A 24,154-nucleotide genomic window follows, 5' to 3' on the forward strand; every position below is an offset into this window, starting at 1 on the left:
CCTAGTTCTCGGAAAGTGAACATCCAGCACATTTGTGGCAAACCTCACCTGTCATTTTAATATTTTGCCAATTGTGTGAAACTGTCAACACACATTGTCAAGACATTGTACTATAGACCTATTAGGAGAACCATGCATTATGGCGGAGTCATGCACCAGTCGCCGTAGCAACATTTCTAGTTTTTTTTTCAGTTGTGAGGGAAGTAACTGAGTATTTCTCACTCCAGTGGAGTCATTCCACTTTTACAAGCACTGCCATCAGTGTGTTTTACTGGGTATCAAATATGGATAGCATTGGTATTGACCTGACACAATATATAATCTTCTCCTATATTGAAATGATCTTTGGTTTGGCTCTGAAAAGATTAGCATGCGGCAAATATCTAAGATTTCCTGTGACTGTTTTGACTGACCAGAAGATATTTCTCGAAAGATTATCTTGAAGCATAATGACGACTTTTATATATGTTTGAGTAAGGAAACATAGCAGGATATTCCTCTGAAAGATATACCCTGTACTGAATAGCAGTCTAAGATGTCTGTGCAACTTCTGGATTGCCAATGACAGTCACACAAACACAAAGGTCTTCCACTCCTACAGGTTTAAATGCAATAGAGGAAGAAAACAAACAAAAAAAGGATGGGTAAATTTTATGTGCAAATTGTATGGTAATTTGTGAGGGGATGACATTGTTAACTCATGACAGACTGCAGGTTTTTGGCAAAATAGTGCATGTGCAGAGTTAACTTTTTTCCTTTTTTTTTTTTTTTTTTTTGAAATTGGTGGTAGTGCCAGTAAGTTCAGGCTGGATGTATGTAAAGTATCCCCAGTGCACAGTATGACAACAGATGATGTGAGACCTTGCCTTTCGCTTGTCTGAAATTCGTCCTAATGGCTGCAAATATTTGTTTGGTGCGTATCGTGTGTACATTGTGATCACCATCAATACGTTTAAGTTGCTCACATACATCCCATTTGAGACTTGGTTTTACCAAGTTACATACTTAAGCACCCACATGATTACAGTTAACAGTATAGATATTAATTGTTCTTCAAGTACCTTTGTATGCAGTGAAAAACCTGAGACCCTTAGTATATATGTGCAAGGAAGCATTCTTTTTTTGTAGTTTTCATTTTTTTTTTTCCAAACTGCACAAAAAAAAAAGAGTACATGATATGTAATGCATTTAGCATATGATTGTATAAATGGAGCTTAACTTGAAATCTGATTGTGTTAGAGTTTGTTACTATACGGTGTAATGAAATAATGTTTTTCTGAACTTGCCATCTTTACCAGTGTGTTTTTTTTTTAATCATATTCACTCTATGGTGACTGTTATCATACATACTACAGTGTACATACATGTATTCACTGTGTTTATTGTATGGGCATTGGTGTTACTGTTTTGTTGAGTTTGGTTTCATTTGAAATATCCCATAAACTCACTAAGTATTAAAAGCATGAATATAATTCTTAGAAAAAAAGTATTAATGTGAAGAGATGGTCTGATATTTCTCTTCTTCATAGTATTTAAATCAAAATGCAGTTATACTTTATTAGTAAACTTCTGATTGAAGTGTTTTAGATTAATTTGTAGTGTTCCCTGTGACAAGTATGTATGAACTCATTGAAATAACTTGAATAATTTCCAATCTGAAGATAAGGGTTTGAGCACACCAAAAAGGTTCCTGTATCTCATGAGGGATTGAAATGAATTAATACTCCCATTACACTGTAAGGGTGAACCATCCAAAATGAATACACCTTAGAAATAAAGATGTAATTCAACATAAAAATAATGTAAGTTTCTGAAACATTCCAAACCAGGAGGGTACTGTGTATGTACATTGTGGGCAAATACATGATACAGGTGCATGCTCATGTCACACATACACTGTAATACCGGCTTTTGTGGCAAGCCATTATTTTGTGTTAGGCAGGTCCAAACACAAGACACCGTTTGTTATTTCATGTACTCCATGCAATCAGGAGAAGGTAAAGTTTCATGTAAGGGGCTATATTAATCATACACGGTGTATGCAGTGTACACAACATACAATATTCATGTACTGTGCATGATGAATATATACCAGTAACCCTACCAACATATTTATTTACTCATTTGAAGAAGTTTACAGTAGTTGACAGAGATTGAAAGCTTTCCCTTCACCTCCAACTCATTTATGTTTAATACTAATTTATATCCAGGCATTGCAAGCATGCAATACAATTGTCACGCACTGCTCCAGTCGAATGCAATGGTACCACATTTTGTTTAACTGTGTACTGTCAAAAAAAAAAAAAAAAAAAAAAATCCTGTATGTGCTGCCATACATGTACTTGTAGCTTCATATGCATGGTGAAAAAATACAGTGAGTGAATATGCAGGGTGTGTTGACACTGCATGCTGGTTGTATGGACGTACATGTACATGTAGTTTTTTTTTTTGCTGCGAGTTTTTCATCAGGCCCCCTGAATTGATTGTAAGCCATGGTTACAAAGCCCTGGCAATGAAAGTGAGCAGGGTATGTAACTGACACTTCGATGCCGACCTCCCCTCCCCTTTTGGTCCCTTGAAATCACAACGTTTGAGGCTAGAATGGGTATCATTAGAAAGATCAGTCTGTTTTTTCCTGAACGGTTTACCTACTCTGTATCTACAGTGTATGGCTTTTTACAGGCATAAAATGTATTGGGCTGTCAGAAGCCAGCCAGACTGTGCTGATATGATATTAAGAATTGGCTGAATGCACTTGATCTTACGATACTTCTGAGAGTGGACGCCAATGGGCATGTTTTTTCCATCAAACCACCACCAAATCATGTTGAAATGTGTGCTCGGGGAGATAAAAAATTAATGCACTTTTTTGATGAGTTGCAGTAATGAGCTGATCACTGTGTCATAATTTTGAAGCATGATCGGCTTGCAAGTAACATAGATCGATAAAAGTAATGAATTGTTTATTAATGCATGTTGTATATACAGGGTCTGGTTTGTGCAGTATGTTGTGATAGTATATCTTTTGACATTGGAATGTTTGAATGTAACCAAGAAAGAAAATATGACACCTCAATTCAGGTAATATAATTTAGCTTGTTGTATGACTAACGGATGCTTATTTTACTCCTTGTTCTTTTTCGTTTGTCCGTCCCACCAGCCACCCCCCAATCCCTCACCCCAGGCTTCGGCCCGGGGCTTGCCCCTCCCTCAATCCATAAGTCCCCATCAACCTCCTCTCTTGGTTCCCTACCCCGCCCCCGTGTGGAAATCATGTCACCCTCCCCTACCCTTGAGATGTTAAACACTCCCTCACCAAGTGGATCAGGTACATTGAATCTCCATTCATTTGCTTTCATTTTTGTCAGCAAAAATTGCTGTTTAGCATTAAAGCTTTCACCTCTTGTGTAGTAGCATGTACAGTGTAGTAGCTCTCCAGTGTTGATATGTGTCTGTAGTTTAGAAAACCCTTCGCTTTTCTGAGTTTGTAAACTGAACATCTTCTTGTGGTTGTGCTAACTCACTGGAGCTTTACTAATTTGTGAATCTTTCACGACGTGTTTGGCCTGAGGGGAATATTGGTCAATTTTCCCCTTTTGACAGTAAATGTAAAACACCTAATTTTTTTGAAAGAGACTTTTGGCAAGGAAGGAAATTCAGTTTCCATGGAAATGAGATGACCTGAGCAACTGATCAATATCAAAAAGATCTGGCACACTTAAAAAGAAAATATTAACAGTGTATGAGGAACAGTCAAGTCATTTTGGTCACACAGCTTTTGTGTTGACTCTCCATACATCTTGAGTGTAGAAAGTCACTGTCAGGAAATCCACATTTTCTTCTCAATTTTGTGTTCAAATAATATATAGTGTTACTGTAGATATTATGTTTTGAAGCCTCATCAAGTTAAATCAGTCATGTAGACTCCAGCAATGATTGTAGAGGAAGTAAAAGGTGCGATGCTTCAAATATCACATGACAATTGAGAGAGAAACTGTTTATCCTTTGAATATCATTGATAGATGATTTGCATAGATACTATCATGAGCGTAGTCTTCATTTTAGATTGTTGCCTATGTGATTTTACTAAAACGTTGCTCTTTAGTCACTGTCTTTCTTCAAACCAACTTTCAACAAGGTAGAATGTGTTGAAGTCATACAAGTTACCAGTAGTCATGTAATACATTTTACAAATGTAGATGAAGACCAGAGTTTGAATCATCACTGTTAAATTTGCACAGTACTTAAACTTACAAACGACTTACGACTTACTCTGCAGCAACTTACAAATGACTTACGACTTACTGTACATCAGTTCTGATGTGCTATGCTTACCAGAATTTCAATAATTCAGCACAAGAACTGATCACCAGTCGTTCTTAAGTCGTTTGTAACTTTAGGAACAGCTTTATGAAACACCCCCTACATACTGCTGCTAGTAATGCTGCTTTGGCCTGTTGCGTAGAGAGATTACAAAAAAAAAAAAAAAAAAAAAAAAAATCAAATGCAAAATGTAGACACCATTTGACTGTGAACCAAAACATATTTGTAGGAGTGTAATTTGGCATTTAGGACTTTCCTGTGATTTTGTGATTTCAACCATCACTCAGCAAATGTGTGACAAGAATGTGATTCGGAAAAAAAAAATGCAATTTCCAAATCAATAGAGTAGTGTCATGGTTTACTTTGATGCAGTACACTTCTAGCCCTAGATCAACTCATACTAGGTAAATTTGGGTGCAATTTTTATACTGTAAGTACTACTTGGCAAAACAACCTCTCACTTTCATTTATGAAGCAGGTACGTAGCAAGCATTCATTAGGAGGAACAATTAATATGCTGACTACCAGTAGTTTATAGAGCTCTTTCTTGAAATTCCAGTGTGCCTTAAGATGTGATGTGCAAGAAGAGGTAGCTGATTTGCAAATAGGGCATCATTTCTGTCCTGTCTATATTACTGTACACGCCATAATTTAGCGAGTCTAATTTTTCACGAATTGGGATTTCCTGACGATTTCGCGAGTGGTTAAATTCGCGATCATGGAGTACAGTACTGAGGGGAGAAATGTATGCTTGCACGTCACATTCATATTGGGATCAGAGTCAATGTTTTTGCATGTCTTTAACTTCGGGAATAGCACCTGACTCGCGAAATTGGCGAAAATAAAAATCTCACAAAATAATCGGCGTATACAGTATCAGGGTAGTGAGCTACCTGTATGCGTGGATTGATCTTCAGTGTGTGGATAGAGCTACAGTGGCAGTTGGTGATATGTGCTGATGAAATACATTTAGTGTGAACTTCAAACTTGTCATTTTCTGATTCAGGAGAGAACAGGTTGTCTATTCCTTAATTTATGTTTTACTTGATTTGCTTTTTTAACTTTCAAATTGAAAGGCCCAAATCTAATTAGTGTGATAGAGCTGGCACATTCTCATGTGTGCTTTCTTTGTTATGTTGCACAGTCTGTTAGCACTGACTCAATGTCATGAATTATCAAAGGATGATGACCTCCAATAAGTATACAATGTACAAAGTGTACAGGTTTGATCACAGACATTAAAGGAGAAAGATCAGTGAATTTTATTTGAAATAAATCAGTGAAATAATAGAGTAGCTCTATCATTTCATTGTCAAAATATCACATGTACTGTAGGTACTGTATGGGCACATACAATTTCCTTTAAATAAGAAATACATTGCAGTCATGCATGCATTTGGATACAAATTGGTGTCATTCATCATGTACTCACTTCTGCTTACATGTACACATGTACATGACATTTTACTCACAAGTATTAAATTTCATTTTAATCTTACTTTTTATGACACTGCTTGTGGCAGTCACATTCAAATGCTTGCGAGGGTAGTCAATGTCTTTGTAATGCTCACTAAGAATTATAATGGTATTTCTGTTGGGGAGAAAGTGTTAATATTTCCACACAGCTGTTTCAGTCAAATTCAGGATGATCGTTGCTGTGATAAAACCACCAAAAGCTCTTGAATTTATTGTGGATTTGGACATTAAGTATTACAGTTAGCAATAAAGGGCATTTATATTGCACAACGACTATGAGACTAGAGTACAATTTGTAATCTACTGCGCAATATCCAAAAAAAAAAAAAATGCATGAAAGATACTTAGATGATAACTGTAAACACGAGGAACCTTAAAACTACCAATAAGATATATACAATGTATGGTATACAATATTAACTACCGGTACTGTACATGTAGGCCCTTAAATGCGTAGTCGTACAATTGTATACAAGGTATTTGTACCTGCACATTTGTACAGGATTGAACACCCACTGGTACACCCACTGGGTAAAAGCACTTGACAAATGAGTACAGTGCTAATGTGTTAATAGACACAATCTGTTGCTTGTCAGGATGCTGATATCACAGTGTCTAAATATTTAGCTGACTGCATCAGTTCATTTGGCTCATTAGTGTCTTGTTTGCTGGTATACAATATATTATGCGTGTAGAATTCACTCTCTTGAAATACTTCCACGTGTCGTGTTATGATATTGCATTGGCTGTTGCGCAGTCCTACGATGATCTATGCCTTTTGTACTTCCCAGTTGTGCCCAAGAGCACTAGACATTTCACAATGCTGGCAAGTATACAAATAGAGCAGGCTAGTTGTACACGTAGCATAAGGATTGTACTTAGTCTTACTTGGTCAGCTGACTGAACTCTCAACTCCCATTATTGTTGTGATCTAGACTTTCTTGCATACAATCTCGCGAGTTTCTACACATTTATAAAAGCATCAATAAATTGTTATTTACATACATTACATCACTTTCAGAGATGCTGCTAGTGATAAACTGTAAAATGATTACAAACAAAATGCATGTTTGAGGTCGTAAAAGCCATTCTATAGATTTGGGTCTGAGTGGATGTAGACTAGAGGGTGTGTGACCCAGCCAGGGACACAACCCTCCTTGACATAGCCTGGGCTTGTTATGGTTGCATCTGAACTGTAGTCACTCATGCCAAGTCATGCATTGCCCGTCTACCTTTGTACATGAACAAGTTCCACATGTTGGCACAATAGTGCACATTCATACTTGTGTGTTTGCCTCATCAAAATGGGCACACTTTATAGAGTCCAGAGTTGGTAATGAAAAAGGTTACTGTAAGGCACCCTATAACAAAGTTCTGTTACTGTGTTAGTCAAATGGCACGTTCTCTTGGAAATTGTGCCTTGGGATCCAGATTGAGCCTGGCATGAAAAAACTTTCCAATTGTGGCCCAGTGGACTGTGCCTAAGCTGGCACACCAAACTACCAGATGAATCTGCATCAACTCTATCCTAGCAAAAACTTCTAAAGAGCAAATGAAAAGCAAACCAAGAAAAACTCCTTCAAGTGTACATAGTAGTCCCCAAGCATTAGCTACAGCTATCTACTAGTACTGGTAATCATGATAGAGACATGGTACTTGTACATTTCAGAATGAGTGTACACAGTATTTAGGGGACCTACAGTGTACCAGTGTAAAATGGTACACCTACATGTACCAAGTATCACGCCTTGGGTCTTTCTCAGCTCACATGCCTAACAAGCTTTTACTCATCCCTTCCAAAAAGTCCCCAAAATAATAAAAAAATTAAAAAAATGAATAAGAAATAAATAGATACATAAAATGATTTCCAACCACCAGGAAAAGTAAACCTTTCAAGAAAATATTGTTTTTATCTGAAGAAGCCAAGATATTATATAGTGTGCACCAGATAGCACTATTTACAGCCCACAAATGCTAAAGCTCATTGATGTGGCATCTCTGTAATTACATATATTCACCTTATTTTCTGTTTTCTTCTGGTCTACCTGATGAAGTAATTGGGAATCCTTGACCTGCATGTAAATCAGCACGACCAATACCAATACTATTGTTCAATATCAGTGCATTGTACATGTCATGAACATTGGGTACTATCACAGTGTACACATCTTGGGCATTTTCATATAAATATGCGCATGTGTACTAAGGATTTTTGCTCTCTTTGTGTATAAGCCTGAACATTTTTATTTCACCAAGAGTGGGTGGTATTATTACATCTTTTTTCTCAGCTGAACTCATACATTTGTATGTATTGGCATTGATTTTGTATTGCATTGCCAGATTACAAGTAAATGTCACATAGTTTTGTAAATGTTGGTATGTTTAACCAAGTGCAAATTCATAATATTTCAGAAAAAGATGCATCACATAGTAATCTTTCTCACCCCGTAGCAGAAGCGAGGCATACAGTACATGTACAGTAGGCATCACTCTTGAGTCATCGCTGGCATTGTCAGCGTCAACAATTTCGTGTACTCTCTCTTTATTACTTTCTATGGTGTTGAGCTAACTACTGTACATGTATGACCATCAAACTCGCACCAAATTCACACCACAGGTACATTTCTAAAACTGCAGGTGAAGTTCACGTACTGGTGCTTTCCGACAAGTTCATAATTTAGTCTGGTTTTAACGTGAGCTGAGAGTAGTCCTGTAAACTGCAGTTTAGGAAAACATACATTGTTTGTGTAAATATTATAATTGTATGTTTTGACCACTGTATAGAAACCATGTGCAGTGGAATGTCTATAACTCCAGACTCCCAGAGTTAGTGTCTATTGAAAAATTCTATATTCTTGTCAGATTGTAAGTGACAATGTCTGCTTTTCTTATTTTTAAAGAAATGGTGTATGGGATTGAAAATGCCCAAGTGTATGATGAAGAGTTAAAATGAGTAGTGTAGCACTGCTGCTTGGCAAATACTGTCTTGCTTCTCAAGTGATATGCAGTACATGTACACTAAGGCTAAATGTGGATTCTTATCATGCTGTAAACATACAAATCCATGGGCCAAAGTTTAAGTACAAGGGCACATATAGCTACATGTGAATAACCTTTCTGTGGTGGTTAGATGGAGGAGCTTGTAGCAAATATATTCACCTCCCACATTGCAGGAATACACCTTCTAAATCATATACTCTGTGGGACAGATTCTCTTATGGTAAACACAAGATTGAAACAAACTATGCACATTGTAATATGCATTTGGAATATTAGATTATGTTGCTCAGTTCCCTTCCGGCAAAATCACATTTTGCAGACCATTAAAAGTGAAATTGGCACTAAAAAGGGGAAAAGAGTGGTGCAATGCATATTTGTACAATTGATCATAAAGGTGTATGGTTCAATTAACAAATTTGAGAAAAGTGTTGACATTCCACATCTGAACGTTCTACCTTTGGACCATAGCATGCTTCTCTTGAGGCCTTAAAATTATTGTCACATCATGCTTGCAGCTATTAAAATGTAGATTGTAGAGGTGTTTCCTTGCTTCGTAGGCTGGGCCAACATACACGTACGTCTGGATTTCTAAACTGATATTATGGACCTACGTACAGTTGTATAGCAGTCTAACGTAGGAGAGAGATAGATATATGATCTGGGTTGGTTTTGTTTCAGTTCTCATGGGGTGTGTTTCATAATCCCCACATTCTCTCTTCATTTTTTTCATCTTAATTTGTCTGATATCTGTCCATCATGCATCACACACGCAGGGTATGGAAGTAGCTTTTACTTGTACTGTACTACAGTAGCTGGAACCCTGCGAGACATTTGATGATGGCTTAACATTGTCACGTAGAAGAACTTGCAGAAGTTCTGTTTTTGTTGTACCATTCTCTGTTTGTGATCTTTGTCGTGACCGTTATTGCTGTGTCTTGATTTCCATGCATATCACATACAATGTAACTCTCTCTTATTCTCTATGTGGGCTTCCTGTTTCCTTCTTATCGTAAGTCATCAGTACCCTTGGTTGTTATGTCATCCTCACTCTGCACTTATTAATCACAAAGATGATGAGTGTTGATAACAAATCAGATATACGACTGTAGTTTTGCGGTGCCATTCGGTGACTTTGTGGTGTGGTCATTCTCTTCAATGAAACGTTGGGTGTCAATGTTGCACTTTCCCCAAGATTAGCTAGTTTGCATGTTATTTGCTTCAAAAGGTGGTAGCTCTCTTTCACATCCTGTCTTTTGCAACCATTTTCATATTTTGTAAGATGTGATTGTTGTCATCCACATTTCTACCTAGCAACTGAAAATAGAAATAGCCTATATGTACAATTTTACCTCAAACTGAACCTCAAAATTTGGTGGTTTTGAACTCTCCTGTTGTGATTTCTTTTTCATGTTTAAGGCCCATGTTTTCTTCTGTGAATATTGCAGAAAACAATACCTTCAAAGCTGTAAAAAAAACAGAAAATGAATATATTGAAAGCTACTTTTCTGATGTGAACAAGGCTGAACAACCAAGCCTCCATCCCTCCCCCCCCCCCCCAAAAAAGAAACACTTTAGGGGAAAAAAAACACATACCCGGTACACCTCACATACAGAAATGAGTCCATGTAAGAGATAAGAGTAATCTTACTGACCCATTAAAATTTGCACATCAATGTACTTGTTGGTATTTTCTAGGAATCAAGGTCCCCAGCAGTATTTCACAATACTGCATCACATTCAGCTTTGCTACAGTATTGTCTGTATGTAGTCCAGAATATACTGTATGTTGGAATTTCTGCAGTCAACTATCTCTCAAGGAAACCCTGCCTGTTCCTCTCAAAATGACCTTTAGTAACTGACTCCTTGCTAAGGCTTGGCAACATTTCCTGTAGGATAAAAATGTTGACTTCATCTTGCAGATATTCCACAGTAACTGTGAATCTTATATGCAGGTATCATGTTGAAAAAGAAATGTATTTGTTGTTGTTGTTGTTTTTTGTAGGGATGGGGGAGGGATTCAAAATGATGTACAAACTCTATACAATGTTTTGGTCATACTATCAATGTTTCCAAACAAGTTAATTCATTCAACTTTATACTAAACCTGCAGTGGGGCTGTTTGCAAGTAGCTGGTGCTTTTGCAGGGAGTCATACAAACATTCACTAACTTGAGAGCATTGATTGCTGACATTGACATTTAGTCCTTGCTCTATTCCATTCATCATTTCACGTTTCTATTTCTTCTTCAGGTCCTCCGTCGGCTCGTTCATCTGCCGCCCCGTCCCCCATCCCATCCCAGCAATATGACAGCCTAGAGGGCGGCGTACCATATTTTCCTAATTCGCAAGGTAGACAGATATGTTCCTTGGATTATAATCGTGCACTGTAGAAGTGGAAAGTTTTTGCGGTTTTGAAATTTTCACACATTTAGCACAAAAATAAAAACATGTAAATATTTTTGCTTGCGGTATGTTCCAATAGTTCATGTCTTTATTCCGCAGAATTAAAAAACATGCGAAACTCATCTTACCCGGCCAAGCGCGAAAGATTACTCGTGCAAAAATATCCACATTTACAATATTGTTGATGCCTCTTGTGAGGCATGCATTATCTGTATGTGACTGAATTTAAATGGAAGAGTGGACATTGATTGCAAGGACAGGGATTTCGATTTTTTCTTTTTGTGGGGAATGTAGAACAGATTTACAGAGTATGAACAAAGAGCAGATGGTTGCCAATGACTGTTTGAGTTAGGTATCAAACTGTCATCATTAAATAAGTAATTGAGATGGTATGTTATTTCTATTTTCCTTTGTATTGGAAACTCTTATGTTACCCTGCAACTTCTTCTTTAGGTCCACCCCCAGCTGGCGAGTTCCCCCAGCACGGTCAGTTTGGCCATCCCAACACCTACACAGGGCCACCCAGCCATGCCAGCGGCCAGTACCTGGGACCCCCTCCTCCGGGTGGACATGCGCCCCCTGCTGTCAGCGGCCCCCCTCCCACGGGTCCCCCTCCCATGGGTGGGCCACCTATGGGTGGGCCCCGTATGGGTGGGCCTCCTATGGGTGGCCCTCCCACGGGCCCTCCAACTGGGCCTCCCATGGGTCCCCCGACAGGCCCACCAACGGGACAAGATATATCCAGGGCTGGTGGAATGACAGGTAGGTGTATAGCCGGAAGTCTGAATGATCACGAGGGAGGTATTTCCCAGGGTACATTATCACATTTTCAATTAATGTTCAATGAAATTTAAACAAAATCAAGGATATACAGATGTAAACTAGTGAGTGAGAATTTTGACCACAGTCAGTATACAGTACGCGCAATAGAAAACGCCCGACGAAAGTGCGTCCAAATTTCGTCCCAACGCTTTTTTCGTTGTTGATTTCGTCGGGGACGTTTTCAACGCTTTTTGCGTCCAGACTTCATGGACGGATTTTGGACGAATTCAACGAATTCAACGAAATCCCCGAACGCTTTTCCGAAGCTGTGGACGCTTTCAACGCTTTCTACGCTTTCAACCCTTTCAACGCTTTCAACCCTCTGTACACATCACACACACAGCTACAGTGTATACAAAGTTAGCTCGAATCGCTAGCTCTCCCTTCTTCGAAGTTGTCTAGGTTTCCCGTCCATTTCTCTCATTTTCTCTCTTTTGCTTTCGTATCATTGTATCCCTTTCTTTTCAGAGTACAATCATACTTCTGAGAGTTTAGTTTTCTCATTTTTATTAAGTGATTACCCTGTTTGCAACAATTTGGGGTGAGTTTTTGTTCGAGTGTTTGTTGAGTTTTTCGATTGAACGATTTGTCGATTATCTTCGTGTGTGCGAGGACATCGTACCCACTCGTTTGTTTCCGTGTAAGTATTTTTACCGTAAAGTGTCTTCATCGTTCGTCTTCACGCATCGGGTTTTCACCTAGTTTTCCTCATCGTAGTTTTCCACATCCATTTTTTTTTCCGGTGCAAGATACTCTGTGTATTTTCTGCTACGGTAAAATGCCATCGTCGATAGTTTTTGTGTATTCATCGTAGTTTTCCACCTCCATTTCATTTTTGTGTGCCAGATGTGTAGCTAGGTCTGCGATGTCTGAATCGTTTACAGGTTTGTTTTGAGAGGGATTTTGAGGGTTTCGCGGTGGATGAGATTGACTGGAATGATAGTGATAATGATAATGATTCTACTATCTAGTGGTGCTGATATACGAGCTCTTTTGATGATGCAATTTATTTCGTGTGACCGACCATCATGACGTTGGCGATGACGAGTACGAAACGAGTAGCCTACACATGTACAATGTAGGCCTGTAAGACAAGAGTGACACTGACGACATGGCCTGGCCCTGGGGGCGGTTTTAGTGTTGGCTCGCTCGATCGTGCACTGGAGTGGTCTAGAGACCTGCATTTTATTTTTTCATTTAATTGTATCCTTTTGCCTTTTTCACTCTGGTTTACTGCTACAAAAATGTATGTCTCTGAAGAAACTCAACCAGAAGTTAGACAATATGTTTGCACATCAAGCCCAAGTCTGTCAACTGCGATGAGATAGGTGGTCGATGTACCTCGTAGATAAGAGGATCACGCCTGATCCTCATGTTCCTACTCCTTTTTAACTCGAAATCCCATTTTCTTTGCTCATTTTTCCACTGATAAATTATTTAGAACTGTACTGCATTTCTGATGAATTGCTTTTGTGTTATATCAAGAGCCTGCTGAGTAGGTGTTTCATTCTATCCTTTCAATTATCTTTCTATCACTTTCTTCTTTGACCCTGGATGGAAAAGAAAAACCCTATCTTGCCATGTAAAGATAGAACACATACCATCATGAAATATCATGACATTACTAAAGTAATAAAAGAAATAGGAAAGCGATGAAAATTCTTGTTTGTAAAATCATAAATCAAAGGTGATTTCATATGAACCAGCTCTTTGAAACGTATTTAATTTGCCTATTGATACTTGCTTTGCAAGTATACGTTTTCTCTCCCATGGACTTTGTGTCCCCCTTTTTTTATGTGCTTTAATGATTATTATTCTAGTTTGTTTTGTCAATATCATCATTATTGCTGTATTATTATTACCATACTTTGATATGGTTAATTGCATTTGTTGATTGACTCTCACTTTCATTTCGTTGCCTCCTCTTGGTACTTGTGCAGATCCTTTCTAGGGCTTGCTGTTTGCTCACCCCCCCCCCCCCCCTTTGCTGTTGCTATTTCACTCTTTACCTTTCTTTATCTCTCTGTTGTTCCTTATCTTGTTTGATGTTGCCTCCATATTCATCCTTTTCCTTCAATGGTTGCCCCCTGGCCCTCACGACTATTACTAACTTTCCCCTGCCTTTTGTCTGTCCATCCTCCTGCTCTAATCCCCCTCCCTTTACCTGTTGGGCTCCTTGCCCGTGACATCCTACCCTCTCCTTTTGTTTTCTTTGTTTCGTGTCCCTTGCCTGTTCCTGACTGTTCTTGTTGTGTGAAGTCGCTTTACATGTATGTGGTTGCTTTTTCTGCCTATTTGCCATTTTGCTTCTGACGTAGATTCTGCTATGATCGAAAGCTTAGGTCCCTTTTGACTCTATCCTAAAAACATTCATGTACACTCCCAAAACTTGCTGGGCTGTAGTAATGAAAACTTCATTATCTAGCATGGGAGGGGGAATGCTTTCATTTTCTCACGAGAGCATTTGTGTGAGAGAATGCAAAACTTGATTGAGTGTTGCCAAGTTGTTTTCAAGCTTCTTCATTTTATTTGATCTTAAGCATAATCACTTTCGTAAGTACATGTACAGTATTACGATTTCTTCTCCCCTGACTGTAATCGGAAAGTTCACCATAACGATGATCGCTATTGTGTTTGGATGGATGTGCCGATATGGGAAACACGTGGTTCAAAGGAATGCACCATGTGCTACTGCAAGTTTAATGGATCGAATGCGCCATAGGCTTAGTTACGGTAAACAGTTTACGTTCGATGCGAATGATTATTACGTCTTTCAGGATCGAGGAATAATACACACAAAACATGCAAACAAACAAATCCACGAACGAGTGTTGATAACCAAAATTCATATAATGAAAAGTAATAGGCAGTTTTGATGAGCGTGAAATTAATTGTCATGATTTTGCTGTTTAATCGGGTGGTGGCTGCATCACATAGGACATCGCAGTGAATTTGTCTAGGCATATGAGACATTTCATATATTTCTGTGATTGCATTTTTGAGTGATTAATCAATTCCTTTTAACAGTTCGGGAACATATAAATGCATTGTACTTAGATCAAGTACACAATAATCGACGGTTCGATGTATGCGCCTAAAGAAAGGCGAAAGAATCAGAACATCTTTGCAATGATTCCTTTAACTCAACTCACCAGCGAGTTCTTCGATCGATATTAGACCAGTGCGCGCATTCTTTCGTCTGGCACCTGGGGTCTGGCACGCACCTGGTTTTGTGGAAATTTCCACAAAGGGAGAGGGTGGGGTTTTTCCAATCCCAAGAGACCGCATTATACAAGAAGACAATCTCGTCGCTTCTATTATTTTCCGTCACTTGTGTTTCCCCCTTATTCTTTGCTAATAATGAACATTTAGGTTGAACTTGATGATGGTTGTTCACACGTGGTTCCTTTTGTTGTGAGGTGTAGGTATTTTCTTTTTTATCATTCTTGGGAGGGGAAAGAAGAGTAAAAGAGGGAAAACTCATTTAGATAAACGAAGGGCACGTACGCTCAGCATCCACAGCAAGCCGTCTTTTACATCAGCATCGTTGATTATCATCACCATCATCAGGCATCACTCCGATAATTTTGTCCTTTTCTTATAAACATTTAGAAACACGATCACCATCACTCGAGATAAACACGTAGCAGTGGCAGATCCAGAGGGGGCGCATGAGGCGCACGCCCCCTTTATTTATCGTTAAAAGAAAAGAAAAAAAAAAGAAGTGAAACCCGGAAGTGGCACCAGAAATATTACAGAATTCCTGGATCCGCCCCTGCCTGTACGAAAATAAATGACAACAAACAAAGTATCAACAACCTCCCCGACAACTACATAAACATTACCACAGAGCACACCGAAGCGGCTGGGATCAAACACCCTTCGAAATACTGCAGCAAAGCGGGAAATCGCCGTGACTAAAATGCATATGTACACAGTGCGAGGCAATTGAAAGAATTACCTTTAAATATTTCAGAATATAAAGGGAACAAATTAAGTGATATGAAACGAAAGAAATCGTATACCAAACGAGAGGTATGAGAAACGACCTCCAATATTATAGGCCCTTAGCCGCAGCATATCAACAAACATGAGTAGGCACACGGAATATGCGTGTTTGGGATTCCTCCCTTCTATATTTCTTTCCTGAACTACTAGTATTCCCAATGCCCGAATAAAATAATGACTAGTTTGTTACTCTGATTTCTTCTTCTGAGGTAAGGAAGTTCGTTCATCCGAAAACGAAAGGATTGACACTCCGAAAGTTTGCTAATCGGACAATGCCCCCCCCCAAAAAAAAAAAAAAAACAGCCCACAAAATGCTCGTTAATCAAATTATTGGTTAATAATAGTGAAAGACGATAATAATGATAATAATAATAATAATAATAATAATAATAATAATAATAATAATAATATAACAAAAGACAGAAATAAAACAATATATGGCCCTATAGCAATTACCCGCAGCATGATTACATTTTCGAATCAACAAACATGGATAGGCACAAGGAATATGCGTGTTTCGGATTCGAAATAACGCCGTAACCATCGGAATAGCGCACCCGTTTTCTTTTTAGGAATAATGAACACCAAGGAAATGAATAAATCATTTCAAACTATAAGAATCCAACGTAATTCTTGCCTTAATGATTTTCCTCCCTTCTATATTTCTTTCCTGAACTATTCCCAATGCCCGAATAAAATAATGACTAGTTTGTTACTCTGAAAGTGGTGTTGTGAGTAAAGGAAGTTCGTTTATCCGAAAACGAAAGGATTGACACTCCGAAGGTTTGCTAATCGAACAATGACAAAAAAAAATAATAATAATAGATTTTATTTTCACACTAGGTACGAACGTCTGCAAGGTGTAGGGAATTTGCGTGTTACGGAACATTTTATCAGTTTCGCATCAGCGAACTTTACGTGGGTACTACAAAAATGCCTCCCCCCTAAAAAAAAAAAAAAAAAAAAAAAAAAAATGTATTACACCAACACTTGAGCATAACAACAAACAAGAAAGCTAACAAACAAATAAACAACTTAAGATTTAATCTCATTTAGCTGCTTTGAATATTTCACGTTCCGTCTGTATATTATACTTCTTTTCAGAATTATCTCTCGCTTCCCGCTTCACAACTAGGAAATAAACGATGTCATACTACAAGTATATAAGAATTAAACTTATTGTCTTGCTCTAATATAGAATTCATTATTCCAGAAGTTCGTTTATCCGTGAATACAAAAGGCTCGATACTACAGTACTACGAAGGTTTGCTTATCCGACAATAACGCACCTACCCAATCACAAACATTCGTGCATTTTCGGATTATGAATCATAATATAATTTGACTATCACATTTACGAACATCTATATTTCGTGTAGGGAAGTCGCGTGTATCTGAACGTTTCATTTTCGTACTAACGAACCTTATGGGTGCATGGGTACAACGAACATGACCCTCACCCCCCCCCCCCCAAAAAAAAAGAAAGAAAGAAAGAAAGAAAGAAAGAGCTTAGTCAAACTAAGAATCAGTCAGAATTAGTCGCTTTGAAAATTCCACGTACCGTCTGAATTATCTCTCTGTCCAAGAAAGAAATAAACGATATGAAACTAAGAATTAAACTTATTGTCTTGTTTTAAATTTTTTTTTTTTTTGCTTTTCTGATTCAATAAAAAAACGGGCAATGTAACGCGCAATTGCTGAAGAAAGAAAATATATTTAATGACCAAATAACGGCGAACAAATCCTTCTAATTTCTTTTTTCCTCTTTTGGGGGGTTAATTTTCTTTCTAATACTCAAATGGATTTTACGTACACGCAATTTTAGTGAAACCATTTTCTTTTTGGTCGGCATTCTACGATAAGGTTCCTGTGGGTTCCCGCTCGCCAAAATTGCGTGATGTCTCTTAAATACTATGAACCCGAATGATCTCTGATTGGTAATTTAGTCTATTTCATGATCAACAGTTGTTTATTTTCTGCTTGTAAAAAAAAAAAACAAAAAAACAAAAAAACAAAAAAACACCACGTGAACTACTCGTACTAGTACATCGATATCTCTGTTTCGTTCAGCCAGTCTCACCTGCCTGGTTCAGCCCACAGAACGTGGTTCAGGCGAGCGAGCCATGCCATAGCAATGGCGACGCACACACGGCGCACTCGCCTTTCCCACCACGTGCACTTTCCCTGGTTAATACGGTTACATGCAGCCAGCAGCATGAAATGTGATGTATCAGGTGACTTACTAAATGCAGTGATAACGGTACCGTACTTACAGCATGGAGCTACTACTGTTAGTAGCTCCATGCTTACAGTTAGGGTAAGGGAAACTAAAACTTTTACAAATTGCTTCAATGAAAACGGCATCGATATATGTATACATGTTACCATTTTAATATTATCATGTGTATCAGGTGAATTCCACGCCTGTCTACAGTTCTCATTCCGACCGCTGTGCTACTTGCTGAGTCTTGCAGTGTGATTCTTGCCGGCTGGCTAGTGGTTGTGGCCACTACACACACATGTGTATTCCATGTGCGCCTTGGATCACGGACGCTTCTAACGAAATTTGGACGAAACTGCCGAGCTCCGAACAAGCATTTTCCGAACGAGCAACGCATTTGCCGAACGGAATTGAGCAGGCGGTCGTGCGTGAAATGCGTCCACAAAGCGTCCACAAAGCGTCAGAATCGTTGCTACTGGATCGATAACGAAAGTTCGTCCAAATTTCGTCCAGATTTCGTTGCTACTGGATCGATAACGAACTTTCGTTGGAAAACGAAATTGACGGAGGCGTTTCTTATTGCGCGTACTGTAACACAGCATGAAATTTACCAATATTTGCATGGCAGTACATTGTGTAGTGGTACCTGCCATTGGAGTCTCATGTTGATATCTTGGTCCTCACTCTGCTAAGTTGTCTTACATTTCATAGTGTATACATGTAGAAGAACCAAAAGGAATTTTGTCGGCACATATTGCTTTCTTTCTCAATCTGTGCCAAAGAATCTCACCAAACATTTACTGGATTTGAGCAGGGAGAATGGCATATTATGAGTATGTTGAATGTGGGGGGGGGGGGGGGGGGGGGACTACTAAGTAATGGTAATGAATACATGCTGTATATAGAAATGATTTTATTTTTGTCACTACCGTAGCTCTCCTGGATGTACATGTACTTAGTCTTGATGTTGGTTGAACCTATCAAATAGTTTTATAGGTGTAGATGGAGATAGATCAGTGTAAATCACTGATGATGTGATTTGTACAATTTATTGTGTGGGATGTTATATCATGGAATATGTTCTTTCACCTTTTCTGACCCAACTGAATGGACTTTGTAAATTGAATTTTTTTTTTTTTTTTTTTTTTTTTCAGGGAGAAGACAGTATCCCCAGCAACCAGGTTACATGGGAACTGCACCTCCCCAGCCGAATAGTGGAATGGCCCAGCCACCCACTGGCATGGCACCGCAGCCGGGGTCATTCCAACCCTCGCAGGTGGGTTCCAGGGGTGGCCCGATGAACGAGGTGCCGAATGATGCGATGAAGAAGGAGTCAGTGAGTCCGTTTGCATGAAGTGCATGGATGTTGTGCATGTGCTTGGTTTTTCGTTCAGCTTTGACCCTTTTGTGCAATATGATTTGACGCTTCAGCAGTGTGGTTACAATGAATGTTTTGGTTTTATAATGCAACTTGTGTGGTTGTTAGTAGCTGTGTGTGCTTTAACATTGTGTTGACGTGTAGACCGCTTTTTGAATGAGTATTAAAGCCGAATAGAAACATCAACAAAGATGTGTCTGGCTGTCATTAATCCCACCTATCGAACTGTATGTTTGTTTGTGTTTTGTTGATGCATGTCAGCCTTTTTGTTTCAGTTACTGTACTAACAGTTTGTTTTTATTAGTAATTTATGTGTAATGATACAGCATGGTCATGGTTTTGAGCTAACAAACATGCTGGTGAACTACATAACGATGTACCGGTACCTAAACAGATGGTATGCCGTGTTTGCCATTAGGCATATCCCATCAAAACATATAAGTGGTGAAGGAACCTTGGTAATTGAGGAAATGATAAATGAATGAATAATATCTTATAGTTTATGAATGATTTTTTGATGGTTTTAGTAGATGTTATGGTAGCCCTGTTCTGTGCAGTGAGTGCCATTTTTTCCTTTTTTTTTTGTTAAGGACAAGTTCACCTTCATATACATAAGGATTGAGAGAATGCAGCAATAGTAGTAGAACACATCAGTGAAAGTTTGAGGGAAATTGGACAATCCGCTCAAAAGTTACGAATATTTTAAGTATCTGCGCAGTCACTGCTGGAAGAGAAGACTACTACAGTGTATGATGTCACATGCGTACAACTATATAAGGAAAATAAAGAGAAAATTTCACAAAACTTTACTTTTTGAATAAAGTGCACATTTCTTCGACTTGCTACTGACGTATGTTAAAGTGTGTGTACAGTTCTGGTCGAGGTGAGGATTTAGCTTTTAATGTTTTGCGAGATATTCAGAAACCACTCTATGAGATGTCAAAGAGCATGCAATTCTAAGGGGTAGCAAAAGTTTATTTGATGAAATCCGTTTTCAAATGGCTGAGATATCCAAAAACAAGGTGAAACAAAGAGATCCTAATAAAAGGTGTGGCCTGTCGCCTTTTATTATTATCACTTTTTTGGATATCTCAGCCATTTGAAAACCAATTTTCATCAAATAAACGTTGAATCCTTCTTAAAATGACATGCTCTTTCATATTTCATAAGAAGTTTCTCATTATCTCACTTAGGAATGTTCAAAACATGAATCCCCACCTCAACCAGTACTGTACAGTCCCTTTAAGGGTAATATTAATCCCTCTGCCTTCTGAAAGAGAGAAGTCGAGTGTTCTTTTGTTATGCGAGAAAAATGGAAATATGTTGAATTTTCTTTATTCTTTCTTTATATCGTTGTACTCATGTGACATTACAAGCTATAGTAGTCTTTTCATCCAGCCGTGACTGAGCAGAAACTTCAAAAATTCATAACTTTTTAACGGATTGTCTGATTTTGCTCGAACTCTCACTGATGTGTTCTACCAGTATTGCTGCATTCACTCAACCCACATGTCTATGAAGGTGAACTTGTCCTTTAAAGCATAAGAGCTTTCTCAATCAGTATACTTAGAAGTTTGCAGTAGACTTGTCAGTGTAATATAAGGGTTTTTGTTCACTTTGATTTGTTTTACCTATTTATACGTATTTTGTTTTATTCATTTTATGTAAAAATGTCACTATTCGACCTTTTGCTGTGATGATGTTGGCATTATTGAGCATTTAAAAAAAAAAAAAACTAAAGAGAGCATAGATCTATCGTCGCTGGGGTGACAAGACCTTGTATCTGAAATTTTGGTGAAAATGACTTAAATTTTTGATTAATGGTCAAATAATGGGTTAAGTGATGTCCTGTCCAAATCCCAACTGCCTTACTCAAAAAATAAAGCCACCAGGGCATGTCAAAGGAAAGGCTTTCCCATTCGCTCTAGTGCTTTGGCCGCCATGTTTTTTTTTATCTCCTAAACATTTGACATTTTGTAGATACGAGGTCTTGTCGGCCCAGCGACGCTATGTACAAGATTGTATCTATCTTGCTTTAGCTCATCAGGGTTTTTTATTTATGTCCTCCTAGTTGACCAGTGTGGCATGCAGGGAAACAGGCATATACACTCAGCAAAAAAAGAAAGTAAACACTTTTTCCAGTTAATATTTTGCATAGAAGATTTAGATAAAATCAATGTGTCATATACCATATCAAAGATTATTTAATTGGCTATCAACCTGGTAAGTTTATACAAAGGGAAATTTTACGCATGAGTGAACACATTTGTTTTTGTCCTCCAAGGCAGAAAAGTAAAAATTGCAGAATTGGACATATTGAAATTCATTTGCAAATGCCCTCCAAGATAGCAATGATAAAAGACCAATTTAAAGCAATGAGAGACATGAAGGAAACAGCAGAAATAAGTTTCCGTTCCCTTGTTTCCCTTTATATTCAAAACAAAAACATAGTGGGGAAACTGAAGGTGGAACATCAGCATTGTCCATCAATTCAAACTTTAAATGACATAGGGAGTAAGCCGTAAAGGTGATAAAATCGACAGAATTTCTTCATTTTACTTATTAATTTAAAGGAATTTAGGAATGCACGAGACAAATTCAAGATCCAAATATTATTTCAAATTTTCTTAATTTGAAATAATGTTTCAAATCTAACTTTCTTTATTAACATAATTTTCTCTTATGTCTTTTGACTGCGGATTTGACAGAAGATTTTTCAGTTTCCTCCATTATTTTTTGCCTTTCTTTATCTTTTGAGGGTTACAGAGACATTATTGAGATCATAGGTTGATTTTTGCAAATTAATTTGCATTTCTTTTGTGTTAAATTTGTCTTTTGTTCTCATTATTATATGGAAGAGCAAATACACTTGTATAACAACTTGTCCATTTTGCAATTTTTATTTTGTGCCTTGAAAGAGAAAAACAAATGTGTTCACTCATGTGTAAAGTTAACATTTGCATTGATCTACAAGGTTGATAGCTAATTAAATTACCTTTAATAACATGGTATATAAAACACCATCTTTAGCCAGATAGTCTATGAGAAAGATAAACTTGAAAAAGTGTTTACTTTCTTTTTTTTGCTGAGTGTATATCAGCGATGGTTGCAACAGATACTTCAAGTTATTAGCTATTATTGTTCCCCCAAGACCTCACTGACCCAAATTCTCTTCGTATGTGAGTTGCGAACTACATTTTTAACTCTGCTGACCACTAACCTCTAATCCAAAGAAAATTGAATGTTTTGTGCAGTATCCATTGTTTTTGTCACTTTTCTTACTGAATGTGGTTATGAGAATGTGATAGCTGTGTACTATGACAACCAAACTCTATATTTGTGCATTTATGTCAGCAGCACGCCATATGTGTAATGCAGCACTTGGGAATGTCAGTAGTACAGTAATGCCTTGTGTTTATCTCAAACATGTGACTGCTGTGTGCAGAGAGCTTTATTCTGCTTGAGTTCAGCGAATTTCCTCAAAGCATTGTAGTGTTCAATTTGTGATGAGCAGTTAACATGGTTTAAAGTGAGGAGAAAAATGTTAGGGATTGGTATTGCATGAACCAAATGGACTGTTTATTTGTATCAATGCAATTTCAATCTATTCAATAAAGATTTTGAACTAAGTGTTAGACAGACTTGTACACTTTTTACACAAATACATACAGACAAACAAAGGTATTTCTATGCTAAATTGGTCATTTCATTGATGATTGAATGACGGGGTGAGTGAATAGATAGAAAGGCAAATGAATAAATGATTGATGCAGAGTCAATGAATGAATGAATAGAAATATAAGGGAGTGCATGAATGCATTGATATATGGATAAATTGATTTTTGAATAAGTATGTAGATGAGAAGACCAATCGATTAGGCATACAAAATGTATGTCTTAGAAATCCATGGAGTACTTATGTTTGTATTGTTTTTGTTTTTGTTTTGTTTTTGAAGACAACAATGAATGACATCAATGCAGGAATGAACAACCTGCGGCTACAAGAGACGAGGCCATTCAACCTGCTTCAGGAGAGGCACATAGTGCAGGCCAAGGAGTTCAAGCCTCCCAAGGCCAAACTCCACCCGGACTACCAGAAGCTCCAAGTCAGTCCAGAGTGAGTGAAAACGACCAGGGAAAAGGGGGGGGGGGGAGGGGGATGTTGGTCTGCTAAGGGATAGGGGGAGGGAGGGGGAGGGGGAGGGGGAGGGGACAAACGCTTCATTGTTGGGACCACAAAACCTAGTTTCTCAAAATGTCAAGTGCTCCAGCGAGCGACGACTTGTACCCATTGCTCTTCACTGGAGAGAGGTGAAAGTTTGTTGATATGTGGTAACAGAGGTCAGGGCGCTGTTACATAAAAAGTTGATATGATAGCAACTCTTGCTGGAATGGCAATTGTCAAAGGTAACAACAAGAATCCTGCCTCCTGATCGACTATTGCTATTGGAAGTTTCCATTCTAGCAAGAGTTGCTATCCTGACATCTTTTATGAAATGGGGTCCTGGTCATTGGGATTTGTCT

General features: G+C 38.1%; 1 protein-coding gene across 2 annotated transcripts in view; it reads left to right on the top strand.

Moving 5' to 3' along the window:
• LOC139729477 (protein transport protein Sec24A-like) overlaps window positions 1-24,154 on the top strand; it is a 42,377-nt gene that overhangs the window by 2,064 nt on the left and 16,159 nt on the right. The window contains exons 2-6 of one of the 2 annotated variants that reach the window (XM_071640398.1): window positions 3,161-3,328; window positions 11,049-11,147; window positions 11,655-11,963; window positions 19,407-19,588; window positions 23,587-23,747. In XM_071640398.1, the coding sequence (XP_071496499.1) occupies window positions 3,161-3,328; window positions 11,049-11,147; window positions 11,655-11,963; window positions 19,407-19,588; window positions 23,587-23,747 (919 nt within the window). The remainder of the gene's footprint in view (window positions 1-3,160; window positions 3,329-11,048; window positions 11,148-11,654; window positions 11,964-19,406; window positions 19,589-23,586; window positions 23,748-24,154) is intronic. The other variant, XM_071640399.1, reaches the window with a different exon arrangement.

This window comes from Diadema antillarum, unplaced genomic scaffold, assembly GCF_040938485.1.
Source record: "Diadema antillarum isolate AM-2024a unplaced genomic scaffold, OU_Dant_1.0 seq00000243_RagTag, whole genome shotgun sequence".
Taxonomy (NCBI): Eukaryota; Metazoa; Echinodermata; class Echinoidea; order Diadematoida; family Diadematidae; genus Diadema; species Diadema antillarum.